At 45.7% G+C, this 14,530-nt stretch overlaps 1 protein-coding gene across 1 annotated transcript in view; it reads right to left on the reverse strand.

Annotated features, from left to right (window-relative positions):
- Nucleotides 1–14,530, reverse strand: part of LOC128850257 (lens epithelium-derived growth factor-like) — a 98,709-nt gene that overhangs the window by 25,470 nt on the left and 58,709 nt on the right. The window contains exon 8 of the mRNA XM_054053260.1: nt 7,444–7,456. Within this exon, the coding sequence (XP_053909235.1) occupies nt 7,444–7,456 (13 nt within the window). The remainder of the gene's footprint in view (nt 1–7,443; nt 7,457–14,530) is intronic.

The following is a 14,530-nucleotide window of genomic DNA, read 5'->3' on the forward strand; positions in this document are numbered from 1 at the left end:
TGGCACACAGCAGCAATATCACACCAACCGAGGCTCCCTAGTTCCCATCCATGAGGGTTTTTTGCCATCAACTGGAGAACCAAGGAGTGATCAGAAGACTCGCTCACCCTTTAGTAGTCCCATATGGCCAGTGCAAATGTCTGATGGAGGGTGGAGGCTGACAGTGGACTATAGCGGTCTGAACAAAATCACATTGCCGTTGAGTGCTGCCATATCGAACACGCTAGAACTCCAATATGAACTGGAGTCAAAGGCAGCCAAGTGGTATGCCTCAACTGATATTGCCAATGTGTTTTTCTTGATCCCTTTGGCAGCAGAGTGCAGGCCACAGTTTGCTTTTATGTGGTGGAGGGGTGTCCAGTACACCTGGAAACGACTGCCCCAGGGGTGGAAGCACAGCCCTACCATTTGCCATGGACTGATCCAGACTGCACTGGAACAGGGCACAGCCCCTCAACACCTGAAATACATCGATGACATCATTGTGTGGTGCAACACAGCAGTGGAAGTGTTTGTATTTCCTTCTGAAATATGGTTTTGCCATAAAAGAACGCAAGGTCAAAAGACCCGCACAAGAGATTCAATTTTTAGGAATAAAATGGCAAGATGGGCATCATCATATCCCAATGGATGTGTTCAATAAAATATAAGCTGTGCTCCCACCAGATACCAAAGAATAAAAAGCCCACAAGCTTTCCTAGGCATTGTGGGCTTCTAGGGAATGCATATGCCAGGTTACAGTTAGATTATGTTTTCCCTCTATTGAGTGACCTGAAAGAAGAACAGCCTGCTACACCCTGCCTGAAAAGGAGATACTAGCATCATGTGAAGGGAGTTCGAGTCCATGTTTCACAGTACCCATGTCCGAAAGGGAAGTGCCCCTGAAGAACAAGTCAAAAACCATCAAGTGGACCAAGATGTTCAGATCACCACAATCGACAAAGACCTGGACTGGGAACTATTTGTAGCTCGATGGGCTCATGAAACATCAGGACATATGCGATGAGATGTCACGTATAGTTGGCCAAGAGACAAGGGGTGGACTTGTCTAAAGATTCTATTATACAAATAACAAAGGGCTGAAATTTGTGTGCTAGTGAAAAAGCTAAACAACAAAAAATATTGAGGCATGGAAGATGATATTTAAACCACCAGTTTGGAGATGCGTGGCAAGTAGACTGCATCAGACCTTCGTGCAGGACTCTTAAGGGGCATTGATAGGTCCTAGCCATGGTAGAAATGACTACAGGCTGGCTTGCGACTTACCCAGTGACCTGTCACTGCTAAAAGCACAGTAGTGTTGAAAAACAAATTTTGTGGAGACATGGTACACCTGAAAGAATTGAGTCTGACAATGGCTGTCATTTAAAAAATGAAATTATAAAGTTGGGAATAGCCCAACATGGAATTGTTACCTTTAAAAACTGGTAACACCTTAGTTGGCTAACAAACTCACCACTATTATTAGCAATATTAGTACACAATTAGATCACTGCAAGTAATATTGGGTTACGATTCCATTGCTTATTAGTAGCATCATTATTGATACACAGTTGCGTTAGTATAAAGAAAACTTATTCAACACACGCATAAGTGCTATTAAGTTGCAATTTTATTGCCTTTCCTCCTGCACTTAGTAGTAAGGCACAAGTCTATCCCTCCATACAAGTTTATTCCTTCTTATTCATCCTCCCACACCAAGTCTTCTGGACATAAGGCCTGATGGAGAGTCTAGCAGGTTGTCCAAGGGGGTTCCCTTCAGTGTCCTGGGGAGCTTGGGTCTGCAGGTCAGCTTCATTACCATCTGCAGGCCTCTGCATTTCTACCACTGCAAAATCCCCCAGTTCTTTGTCCTCCATTTGATTTTATACCGTATTCCCCATTTTCTCTTTTCCCAAACACAACTTTTAACCACCCCTGCAATCTCCTTTTCTCCACCCAAACAAACCCATCCCTAATTAGCTTTTCCTCATTGGTCCAAATTCTGTTACATCTGTACCCAAATTTGGTGCTTCCAACACTGTCACCTAGGCAATTTTGTCCTGATATGGTATTATGACATTACCAATACAATTACCTAGATTAAGGTGGCCTTGCATCCCAAGACTCCTGTACTGAGTCTGGCTGGGATGGAGTTAATTATCTTCATAACAGCTTGTATGGTGCTGTGCTTCAGATTTGTGACCAAAACAGTTCTGACAACATACTCATGTTTTAGCTATTGCTGAACAGTGGTTGCATACCGTCAAGGCCTTCTCTGTTTCTCACTCTGCCCACTCTCCCGAGCGCTTGTTTTGTTTTCTTCCTCACTTCTTCCACTGCTCCTTTGCTTATAAATTTTTATCTTGACCCATGAGTTTTCTTGCTTTTACTCTTCTTTTCCACTTCTCCCATCCCACTAGGGGTAGAGGGTAGTGAGCGAGAGAGCAGTTGGTTGTGCGGTGCTTAGCTGCCTACTGAGGTTAACCCACAACAACTCCCTTCTGACTCTACGGTTCATGATGGTTATATTTCATTTTCATTATATGCTTTTCGGACAGAATTATCTTACTTTAGCCTTGATACCCCTACCTACTCCTAATTAAGCACTAGCAGTTTATGTACCAGAGCAACAACATAACCCAGTTAGTGCTCAAATCATACTTCTGCCCTTGAAGAGCTTTCATCACACCTCTGGTTCCCATCAGAGGCCTTAGCTACTTTTGAAGCCTAATATTCCAGCGGGACCTCTTGCTCAAAGCCGGTCAGAACAGTAGTTGAAGATAAGATTCTGATCATGATAGGCCATGATTGGATGGGAAACATGATTGTTTGGGCTGACACTCCGTTAGGGAAAGGGAAAACATATGGGGGGGGGGGAAGTGTTTGCACACAGCATGAGTAATATTACAAAAAAGAGACATTAAATATGTACCTACACACACACTGACGGTAATTAACCCCCTGCAAATCTCATTATATACAGGAAGATGTGAAAAAGACAACCCTGGGAACTACCAACCTGTCAGCCTCATCTCTGTGCTTGGGGAGATCATGGAACAGATTCTCCTAGAAGCTATGCTAAAGCACATGGGGGACGGGGAGGTGATTAATGGCAGACAGCATGGCTTCACCAGAGGCAAGTCTTGTATGACCAACTTAGTGGCTTTCTATGATGGGGTAACCGCAGCAGTGGACACAGGAAAACCAATGGGTGTGATCTATCTGGATTTCTGTAAAGCCTTTGACACGGTCCCCCACAATATCCTTCTCTCTAAACTGGAGAGATATGGATTTGATGGATGGACTGTTTGGTGGACAGGAAATTGGTTGGATGGTCGTAATCAGGGAGTAGTGGTCAAGGGCTCAAAGTCCAGATGGAGGTCCATGACAAGTGGTGTCCCTCAGGGGTCCATACTGGGACCAGTGCTCTTTAATATCTTCATCAATGATATTGACAGAGAAATCGAGTGCACCCACAGCAAGTTTGCAGATGACACCAAGCTAAGTGGTGCAGTTGCCACAGTGAAAGGACGGGATGTCATCCAGAGGGACCTGGACAGGCTGGAGAAGTGGGCCTGTGTGAACCTCATGAGGTTCAACAAGGCCAAGTGCAAGGTCCTACACCAGGGTCGGGGCAATCCCCAATATCAGTACACAATGGGGGAAGGCCAAGTGTATTCTGGGCCGCATCAAAAGAAGCGTGGCCAGCAGGTCGAGGGAGATGATTCTGCCCCTCTATTCCTCTCTTTTGAGACCACATCTGGAATACTGTGTCCAGTTCTGGAATCGTCAACACAAGAAGGATATGGAGCTGTTGGAACAGGTCCAGAGGAGGGCTATAAAGATGATCAGAGGGTTGGAGCACCTCCCATATGATTACAGGCTAAGAGAGTTGGGCTTGTTCAGCCTGGAGAAGAGAAGGCTCTGAGGAGATCTTATAGCGACCTTCCAGTACCTGAAGGGGGCCTACAAGAAAGCTGAGGAGGGACTGTTCACAAAGGCTTGCAGTCATAGGACTAGGGGCAATGGGTATAAACTGGAGAGGGGCAGATTTAGGCTAGACATAAGGAAGAATTTCTTCACCATGAGGATGGTGAGACACCGGCACAGGTTGCCCATGGAAGTTGTGGATACCCCATCCCTGGAGGTGTTCTAGGCCAGGTTGGATGGGGCCTTGGGCAGCCTGATCTGGTGGGATATGTCCCTGCCCATCATAGTGGGGTTGGAACTAGATGATCTTTAAGGTCCTTTCCAACCCAAACTATTCTATGATTTTATGATTCTATGAATAGAAGCCAGAGGGAAGCAGGTAAAAATAAAGTTTGGTATGTCGGCTATATCAGTGAACACAAAGGGCTTCTCACCAGTATGATGACAAGTCTTTGTTGGACCACCAACTTCACAAGCATTTATAAATTTACCCCAAACAATCTAAGATTAAACTTTAGATATGAGACCCTATCTAACTGAAGAAACACAAACCAACACTAGTGAATTAACCTCAGTATTATCTTGGCAAAGAACATGGTGAACCCCACAATTTGTAACATCACCCTTTGATATGTTTACCATAGGCAAGTGGCAAACTTGACTTGGAACAATCCAGTAAGAGAAAGAGTACCACATCGAGTGGGACTGGAATATAAATTGACACAATACTACCTGTGTGCCTTTTATTATAAGGATTCAACATATCATGTTCCCCGAACAAGGCATCCACAGAAGAACTAAAAGAGACATATCAGGTATGCTAGGACTTGGAGAAGTTGCCCTAAACACCATGCATATCCAAGCCCTCCAAGTCCAGCTGCAACTGATTGGACAACTAACCTCTCAGTGCCTTGAGGGGCTAGCTAAAGCTGCTATACGATTAGAAATGGCTCACCTGCAATTGCACTGAATGGAAAGACAGACCCAGGAAGTCATGAAAAACTTATCTAGGACTATTTCTACTGGTATTCAGAATGACTCTTTGGACACTATCTGCAACGGGACACTTTACTAATAATGTACAAGTATGGTTAATCTGTGAAGGAAAACATTGGGATAGCGGAGCCTGTATGTTACATCTTCCTAATACTTCAGCAGAAGTACTTAGCTGTGAGCTGCACACCTAAGATGTGAGCCTAAGATTTAGGTGGAAAATCCAACCTGTGTGGGCTACATACGTCCAAGGTGTGGAATTACCAGTTATAATGGCTGGTCAGTTATGGATGCATAGCTTGACGTCTCCATGGCTATGAAAAGACAGTGAACAAAACAAAATTGTCCCTGTAGACATTTGAAATAGGGTTCTATGCACTAATAATCACTCTTTCACAGAGGCAATAAATTGCCAAACTCCTTCACATGGATACAATTATTGCATAGTAATTAATGCGTGCATTTAGTCTGTCCTGACCTAAACCATGACATTGCCTCTCTTTCTCTCTGCCCCTCCTTTTGCCCTGTCTCTGTCTTTCCCTTCTCTCTCCCCTTCTCTCTCCCTCTCTCTGCTTTCCCTCTCTCTGTCCCTGATGTTAGGGGTTTCTGAATCCAACAGCCTGAGAGAAGCAAGGCTGCCAAAGTTCCATGTCCCCAGGTCCAACCAGTAGGGAGGCTAAGCATGTATTCCCAGTAGGCACACAAACAAACAGAGGTATACAATACAAATAAACATACACACTGGTGTGGCTACCAGACATCCACTCAGCCACTTTCTCACTCCCTCTCCTCAGCAGGACAGGGGGAGAAAATAAGACAGAAAGGCTCATGGGTCGAGATAAGGACAGGAAGATCATTCACCAATTACCATGATGGGCAAAACAGACTTGACTTGGGGAAAAATTTAATTTAATTTGTTGCCAATTAAAAATAGAGTAGTATGGTGAGAAACAAAGATGAAACTAAAACCACCTTCACTCCACCCCTTCTTCCCAGACTCATCTTCACTTCTTTGTTCCTGACTCTTCTACCTCCTGCCCCTACAAGCGGTACAGGGAGGGGGTGGGAAATGGGGAGTTGCGGTCAGTTCATAACAGTTCATCTCTGCCACACATTCCTCATGCTTTTCCCTTGCTCTAGTATGGATCCTTTCTTCAGGGTACAGGAACAGACTACTCCATCAGGGGTTCCCCACAGGCCAGTCATCCTGCTCTGGCATTGTTTTCTCAGCATCTACCACCCTTAAATATGTTTTCGCAGAGGCACTGTAAAGTCATCTGAGTGGTTCAGTACTGGTGCGTAGTTGGTCCATTTTGTCTGTTGCTAAGCCATCTGGAACTGGATAAGACCTACACAGGGCAGTCCATGACCTCCTCCTACACAGGTCATCCCTGCAGCCTGCTTCCAAAACTTTGCCAATTATGTCTGATACATCTCTCCAATCCTTCCCCTATGTGCTATCCCCTCCAATCCTAACCCTCCCCCCAATCCCAAATCCTCCAAGCCCCCCCTTACCCTACCCACCATCCCCTCCAAGGCCAACCCTTAGCCTAACCTCCAAGTTCTTTAACCCCCAAACATACCCCAGCTGTCAAGTCATCCAAGCCCAAAACTTCAACTAATAGCCAACCCCAACTCTTCCTCTACCTACCAACCTCTTCCAAGCCCTAACACATCCCCTAACTGCCAACCCCTCTGGCTCCAACCCTCCTCCTACCCGTGAAGGACATCAAAGCAAGCTCATCAGTCCCTATAAGCATAACTCTTACCTTGCTAGCAAACTCCTCCAAATCCAACCCTTACTTTGCCTGCCAACTCCTCCAAACTCAAAACCTCAAAAGCCCAACTCTTACCCTGTCTACCCAATCTCAACCCCTACCCTATCCACCAAGCCCTGCAAGCTCAACCCATATCCAGACGGTTAAGCTCTCAAAGACCTACCCTTAAACCTAGCTGCTCGCTCCTCTAAGCCCACCCCCTCCAGGCCCATCCCTTAACCCTAAGTACCAAGCATGCTAAACCCAAACTTTACCCTAGCCACCAACCCCCTCTCAGCCCAACCTCTAGCTTAAACCCCAACTCCTCTAACAGCCAACATCTCCAACCACCAACCCTTGTAAGCCCAAGGCCTAGCCAACCCATCAACCCCAACTTTTACCCTTCCTGCCAACTCCTCCAAGCTTGACCCATACCCTTAGCCTAAAATCCAACCACTCTAACACCAACTGAAAGCAGCTCAAACCCAGCCCCCAGACTAACTCCCAACCTCTCTAACACATGGCCTAGTCCAACCACCAAACTCACTAACACCAACACTCTACCCTAAGCGCACTCCTCTAATCAAAACCCTTACCTCAACCACCAACTCTCAGCCTGATCCCCCCAACTCCTTAAACACCAACACTTTACCCAACCCAAATGCCAACCCCTCTTACCCTGACCCTTCCTCTAACCACCAAACCCTCTAAGCCCAATGGTTCCAAGCTCTGTTTCCAATCCTTCCAAGTTTAACCCTTGCCCTGTCTGCCAACCCCTCACCCTGCCTGTCAACCTGTTGAAGCCCAACCTTTTCCCTAACCTCAAATACTCCAAGCCCAACCCTTTCTATGCCTGCCAACTCCTTCAACTCTACCCCTTCCAAGTACAGCCCTTATCCTGCCCACCAACCCCTCTAAGGCCAAACCCAAATAGCCCAACCCTTACCCTTCCCACCAACCCCTCCAAACCCATTAACCATTCCACATCCAACCCCTCAAAGCAAGCCAAACCTCTCCAAGACCATCCCCTTCAAGTCCAATCCACATTCTATCCAATCCCTCCAGCTCTAACCCTTCTCTTACCCATCCATCCCTCCAAGCCAAATCCTTTCCCTGCTCACCAACCCCAACTCATAATCTACCAGCAACTCCTCTAAGACCAACCCTCACTCTGCACACCAACTCCTCCAAGTCGAAACCCTACCCTACCAGCCCACCCCTCTTATGCTCAACCCTTATCCTCCCTGCCAGTCCTTGCCCACTCCAACACAATCTTGCAGTCAAATTCTCTTGAGCACCTACAACACCTTTTGCAGTAAATTCTTGTCACACTCTGACTCAAGCTCTGGGTTCCCCCCCAGCCAAAACTCACTTCTACTGCTAAGCTCTCATCTGAACTGTGCACTTCTTAAGGGCATGCAGACATTGCCCACACCAACGTAAGTCCTCAGAGCTAAATTCTTTTTCCTGCATACGTCTTGCCCTCTACGGCCCATTCTGTTGCACTCTCAACTGCAGCGAAGCACCTTGCTTCCTCTTGTTTGACAGCTGAAACTTCTGTCTACTACTAAGCGCTCATCTCACTTAAAAAGGGCACACAGTCACTGCCCACACCAACACAAGTGTTCACAGCCATTTTCTCTTTCCTGCCTACAACTGCCTTCTGCAGCTAATTCTTTTTGGTGCTCTGACTGAAGCTCCTCACTCACCAGCCAAAACCCATTTTTACCAACATGTTCTCTTGACTGTGCAAGGACCTGCAGACACTGCCCTTGTCAACACAATATGATATTCACAGCCAAATTCTCCTACCTGCCCACACTTCCCCTCTATGGCTCATTCTTGTCACAGTTCAAAACTCTTGTCTTGTAACCAAAACTCTTGTCTTGTAACCAAAACTCTTGTCTTATAACACAAGAACGGGTTGCAAACAGCAAGTGTAGTTGACAAGAGAACTTGACTGTGAGCACTTGTGTTGGTGTGAGCAGTTAGCTGCATGTCTTTGTAAGGGTATATGGAAGGAGCGTGTCTGCTCCTTTAAGGGTATCTGTTCAAAGGAGACATAAACAAGAACATACAGAGACAAACCTGACTAATACACACACTACAGGTATGTTGGACAGAAAAAGAAGATTGAAGAAAATGTCCCTCTTTCTACATCTTTGTCCACTACACATACTTGTACCCTTGTTAGTACTAAAAGTATCAAAACTAGTTCTAGTTCATACTACTGACATGGGGATGGATGCAATTAGTCCAGTTTTATATGAATAAGGTCAGGCTTAGACTTAAAAAGAAAAATCTTAATTAATTTTAAAGAACTTATGAGAGAAGTTTTCAAGCACCTTTTTCATCTGACCAGAGCTGCACACACCTTACAGATAAAATCATCTTGGGCCTGGAAGCCATTTTGAGGTCAAAGAACCAGAAAGCTTGAATGTTTAAAAAGTTCAAGAATGAGATCTCTCTTTCTGAGTGTCATCTGAGAGGTTTTTGTCCCTTTGGGAAGTTAAAAAAAAAAACCACCCACACAATCTTTTGGCTCCTCAGCATCCCAGGTCGGAGGCTGGATTTTTAATAAGATATTATTTAAACTCATTTTTTTCTAAAAATTGAAGTAATTCTCATAAGGACATACAAATGTTGCATCTTTCTGATATTTGGTATGCTAATGATTCATGGCATAGCACACTAAGGCCATGGTTATATCCTCCTACTCATTTCTGCTGCCAGCACTAATGCAAGTTGAATCAGGAAATGGCTTCAACTTAAAATTAGACTTTATCCCACTTTATTTTAGATCAGCTCCCCAATCTGGCTTTCTGTCTGGCTACGTGAGCATTAATACTTGCACAAGAAGTGCAAGCAGCTGGGACCACTGCTTTCAGAAGAAGGCTGGATTTATACTGCGCTGATGTGACTACACAAGCGTAGCCTCATGAAAAGGGGCAGTATTTCAAGTGTTTGATTTGGCATTATGAACACGTTACAGAAATGTTAGGGGAGGGTAAAAAGAGATTTTTTTTCAGTGGTTTGAAAACAATTTATTCCTTAACATTTCTTATTCACACTAAACCAGGAGAAGATGACAGCTCCCTACTTTGCATCAAGTTCAAACACAGAACTGTGAATGGCAAAATGGCCTCTGGAAAAACAGAAGTTCATAGAATCATACAATGGCTTGGGTTGGAAGGGACATTAAAGATCATCCAGTTCAGCCCCCCTGCCAAGGGCAGGAACACCTTCCACCAGACCAGCCAGGTTGCTCAAAGCCCCACCCAATCTGACCCTGAACACCTCCAGGAATGGGGCATCCATGACTTTTCTGGGTAACCTGTGCCAGTGCCTCACCATTCTCATAATGTAGAATTTCTTCCTAAGGTCTAATCTGAATCTCCCCTCTTTCAGCTTAAAACCATTCCCCCTCATCCTATCACTGCACTCCCTGATAAAGAGCCCCTCCCCATCTTTCCTGTAGGCCCCCATTAAGTACTGGAAGGCTGCTGTAAGGTCTCCCCAGAGGCTTCTCCTCTCTAGGCTAAACAAGCCCAACTCTCTCAGCCTCTCCTAAGCTGAGCCTTAAACTGTGTTACTAACAGTGTTTGTTAAGTGTTTTTTCAGGATAATGAGCTAGCTTCATTATGTGGCATCCAGTGACCTTCTCGAGTTTGACATCTCTAACCTGCAGCCTCTGGGCACGAACCATAGAATCATAGAACCATAGAATAGTTTGGGTTGGAAGGGACCTTAAAGATCATCTAGTTCCATCCTCACTACGATGAACAGGGACATATCCCACCAGATCAGGCTGCCCAAGGCTCCATCCAGCCTGGCCTTGAACACCTCCAGGGATGGGGCATCCACAACTTCCATGGGCAACCTGTGCCGGTGTCTCACCATCCTCATGGTGAAGAAATTCTTCCTTATGTCTAGCCTAAATCTGCCCCTCTCCAGTTTATACCCATTGCCCCTAGTCCTATGACTGCAAGCCTTTGTGAACAGTCCCTCCTCAGCTTTCTTGTAGGCCCCCTTCAGGTACTGGAAGGTCACTATAAGATCTCCTCAGAGCCTTCTCTCTTCTCCAGGCTGAACAAGCCCAACTCTCTTAGCCTGTAATCATATGGGAGGTGCTCCAGCCCTCTGATCATCTCTGTAGCCCTCCTCTGGACCTGTTCCAACAGCTCTATATCCTTCTTACAGTGAGGGGCCCAGAAAGGGACACAATACTCCGGATGAGGTCTCACAAGAGAGGAATAGAGGGGCAGAATCATCTCCCTCGACCTGCTGGACTGTCAATAAACACTCCCAAGTCCTTCTCCACCTGGCAGCTTTCTAGCCACTCTTTCCCTAGTTTGTAGCACTGCACAGGGATGTTGTACCCCAAGTGCAGGACCCAGCATTTGGTCTTGTTGAACCTCAGGCCATTGGCCTCGGCCCAGAGGTCCAGCCTGTTCAGATCCCTTTGGAGAGCCTCCCTCCAGCAGATTGTCACTTCCTCCCAGCTTAGTGTCATCTGCAAACTTGCTAAGGGTGCACTCAATGCCTTCATCCAGGTCATTGATAAAGATATTGAACAGGACTGGACCCAGCACTGAGCCCTGGGGGACACCACTTGTGACCAGCCTCCAGCTGGAATTAACTCCATTTACTACCACTCTTTGGGCCCGGCCATCCAGCCAGTTTTCCAGCCAGAGGCAGCCAGTTTCCTAAGCAGAATGCTGTGAGAAACTGTGTCAAAGGCTTTACTGAAGTCCAAGAAGACTACATCCACAGCCTTTCCCTCATCCAGTAAGCGGGTCACCTTGTCATAGAAGGCGATCACGTTAGTTTTGCAGGACTTGCCTTTCATGAACCTGTGTTGACTGGGCCTGATCACCCGGTTCTCTTGCATGTGCTGTATGATAGTGACATATCCCTCCCCCTCTTGAAGCTGCTGAAGAGGGCTGCTGCCTTTTCTGAGTCACGGGGTGGAGAGGGGCCAGACGGAGGTCTGGTGGCCAGTCCACATCAGCATCCATATCAAACCCCACCTGTGCAGCAAGCATGAGTCAGAGAGAATGAGCTATTATGTCTCTGCCACTCGTTTGCCTATCATGATGACTAAACTGGCACCTGGTCATCCCCTCCCTTATCAGATTTACATCATAGATTTCAGAACAGACTCAGAGGTGATCCTCAAAACAAAAGTATTAATAAGATTTCTGAAAAGAAATCTACATGTGTTGTACTTGGGTGATTTAGACTATGAGTTTTTGTGATGGAAACATCCTTATCTATGACCCTGGATTTTCTGGATTCCTACACGGTTGGTGGGGATTAGGCAATCCACTGTGTCCCATACCATCAGGTGTCACTGACCAAAGGAAAGGAGATGGGCCGACTGGTACCTGAGATGTTATCACTCCAGAATGGACTATAAGAGAATGAGAGGAGCAAGGCTTAATCAGAGCTCCCTCTCAGCTGGTCTGAGATCCCCCACCGACATCAACAATCTACAAACACCAAACACCAGAGCATTTTCAGAACATCTAAAGACTTTATCACCATACACTGTACAGGTCGTATGGTCCCTCACAAATCCTCATAAGATGCTCATATTGGTTAGACTTAAGCTTAATATTCTTGACTTAGAATTGTAACATTATAGGTAATAAACTAAATGTTTAAATACAGTTCTGGGTCCTAATCTGTCTCCCTCGGGGTGTGACAGATAGCACTCAAGATCACCTGTTCCATGACCTTCCCTGGCACTGAGGTCAGACTGACAGGCCTGAGTTCCCTGGATCCTCCTTCCGACCCTTCTTGTAAATGGGTGTAATGTCAGCCAGCCTCCAGTCCAGTGGAACTTCCCCAGTCAGCCAGGACTGCTGGTAGATGATGGAAAGGGGTTTGGCAAGCACATCCGCCAGCTCCCTCAATACCCTCGGGTGGATCCCATCTGGCCCCATAGACTTGTGAATGTCTAATTGGCCAAGCAAGTTTTTAACTACCTCCTCTTGGATCGTGGGAGCTTTGCTCTGCTCCTCTAGCTCATGAGGATGTACACACATGGAACAATTTTCCTTACTATTAAAGAATGAAGCAAAGAAGGCATTAAGTACCTTAGCCTTGTCCTCATCCTTTGTCACAGTTGTTCCCTTTGCATTCAATAAAGACTGGATATTCTTCCTGGTCCTCCTTTTACTGTTGATGTATTTGTAGAAAGATTTTTTTACTGTCTTTCATAGAATTGGCCAGTCTGAGTTCTAGTTTCCTCTGCATGATCTCACTTCATCCCTGTAGTCCTCCTGAGGTCCCTGCCCCTTCTTCCAAAGCTCATAGACATTCCTCTTTAATTTGATGTCCACCCAGATCTCTCTACTCAACCAAGCTGGTTTTTTTTTCCATGATGGCTCTTTTTCCGGCACATGGGGATGCTTGCTCTTGTGCTGCCAGGATTTCCTTCTTGAACAGCACCCAGCCCTTAAGGGCTCCCTTGCCCTTAAGGACTGTCTTCCATGGGACTTTTCTGAACAGTCCAAAGTCTGCCCTCTGGAAGTTTAAGGTGGCCGTTCTACTAACCGCCCTCCTCACCTCACCTAGAACTGAGAATTTTGTTTGTAAAAAAGCTCGTCAGCCTCTTCTTCCTGGCTAGGTGATCTGTAACAGACTCCCATCACAATATCTGCCTTCTTGTGGGCTCCTCTGATTTTTACCCACAGACATTCAATCCTGTCATCACCATTATCAAGCTCGAGGGTGTTAAAGCACTCTCTAACATAGAGGGCTACCCCACCACCTCTCCTACCTTTCCTATCCCGCCTGAAGAGTTTATATCCCACCATAGCAGCACTCCAGTTATATGAGTTATATGAATTTTTCATGGAAAGGGTCACTGGGCACTGGAACAGGCTGCCCAGGGAGGTGGTTGAGTCACCTTCCCTGGAGGTGTTTAAGGGACGGGTGGATGAGGTGCTGAGGGGCATGGTTTAGGGAGTGTTAGGAATGGTTGGACTCGATGATCCAGTGAGTCCTTTCCAACCTAGTGATTCTATGATTCTGTTATTCTATGATTCTATGAGTCGTCCCACCACATTTCTGTGATGGCATCTATGTCATAGCCTCCTTAAACAGCATCCCCTCAGGTGGAACCATGATGAATCCTCACACTATTCTTCTTACCCTGAGAGACTGCTATAATGGATGGACACCCACAATCGTGAACTTAAGGAGCTTTTGTGTGGATAAATCATGAATTTGCAATATATATGTATATTTGAAGATATAAGTAGTAATTAACTGAGCATGACGTAAATGGTATGGAATAAGGGGTGGAATGTTTTGGTTTGAGCTAAATTAGAGTCAGTTTTGTGACTAACTCAGTCACCCCAAGTAACTTCACACTGAAAACTAACTGCATGTTTTTGAGACAGTGTTCTTCTCTAAAGTGATAACATAGGGCATTAGTATACAGAAAGGTCAATGCTGGGGGCGCGATCTCAGATATTTTTATATATGTTATTACTTTCTAATTATTTTCAGTATTATTTCATTTCATATAATTTCATTAAAGCTGTAGTTTTAGTTTCCAACCTGCAAGTCTTTTTCCTCTCATTTCCCTCTCCCCTTTCCTTGGGGGAGGGGGGAGTATGGGAGATGCTTCAGCCCTCTGATCATCTTCATGGCTCTCCTCTGGACAAGGATGTCATGTGGGACAGCATCGAATGCTTTGCACAGATCCAGGTACATGATGTCGGTTACTCTTCCCTTATCCACCAATGCTGTAGCCCACTGTAGAAGGCCACCAAATTCTTCAGGCACAATTTACTCTTAGTGAAGCCATGTTGGCTGTCACCAATCATCTCCTTATTTTCTATGTGCCTCAGTGG

Source organism: Cuculus canorus, chromosome W (genome assembly GCF_017976375.1).
Source record: "Cuculus canorus isolate bCucCan1 chromosome W, bCucCan1.pri, whole genome shotgun sequence".
Taxonomy (NCBI): Eukaryota; Metazoa; Chordata; class Aves; order Cuculiformes; family Cuculidae; genus Cuculus; species Cuculus canorus.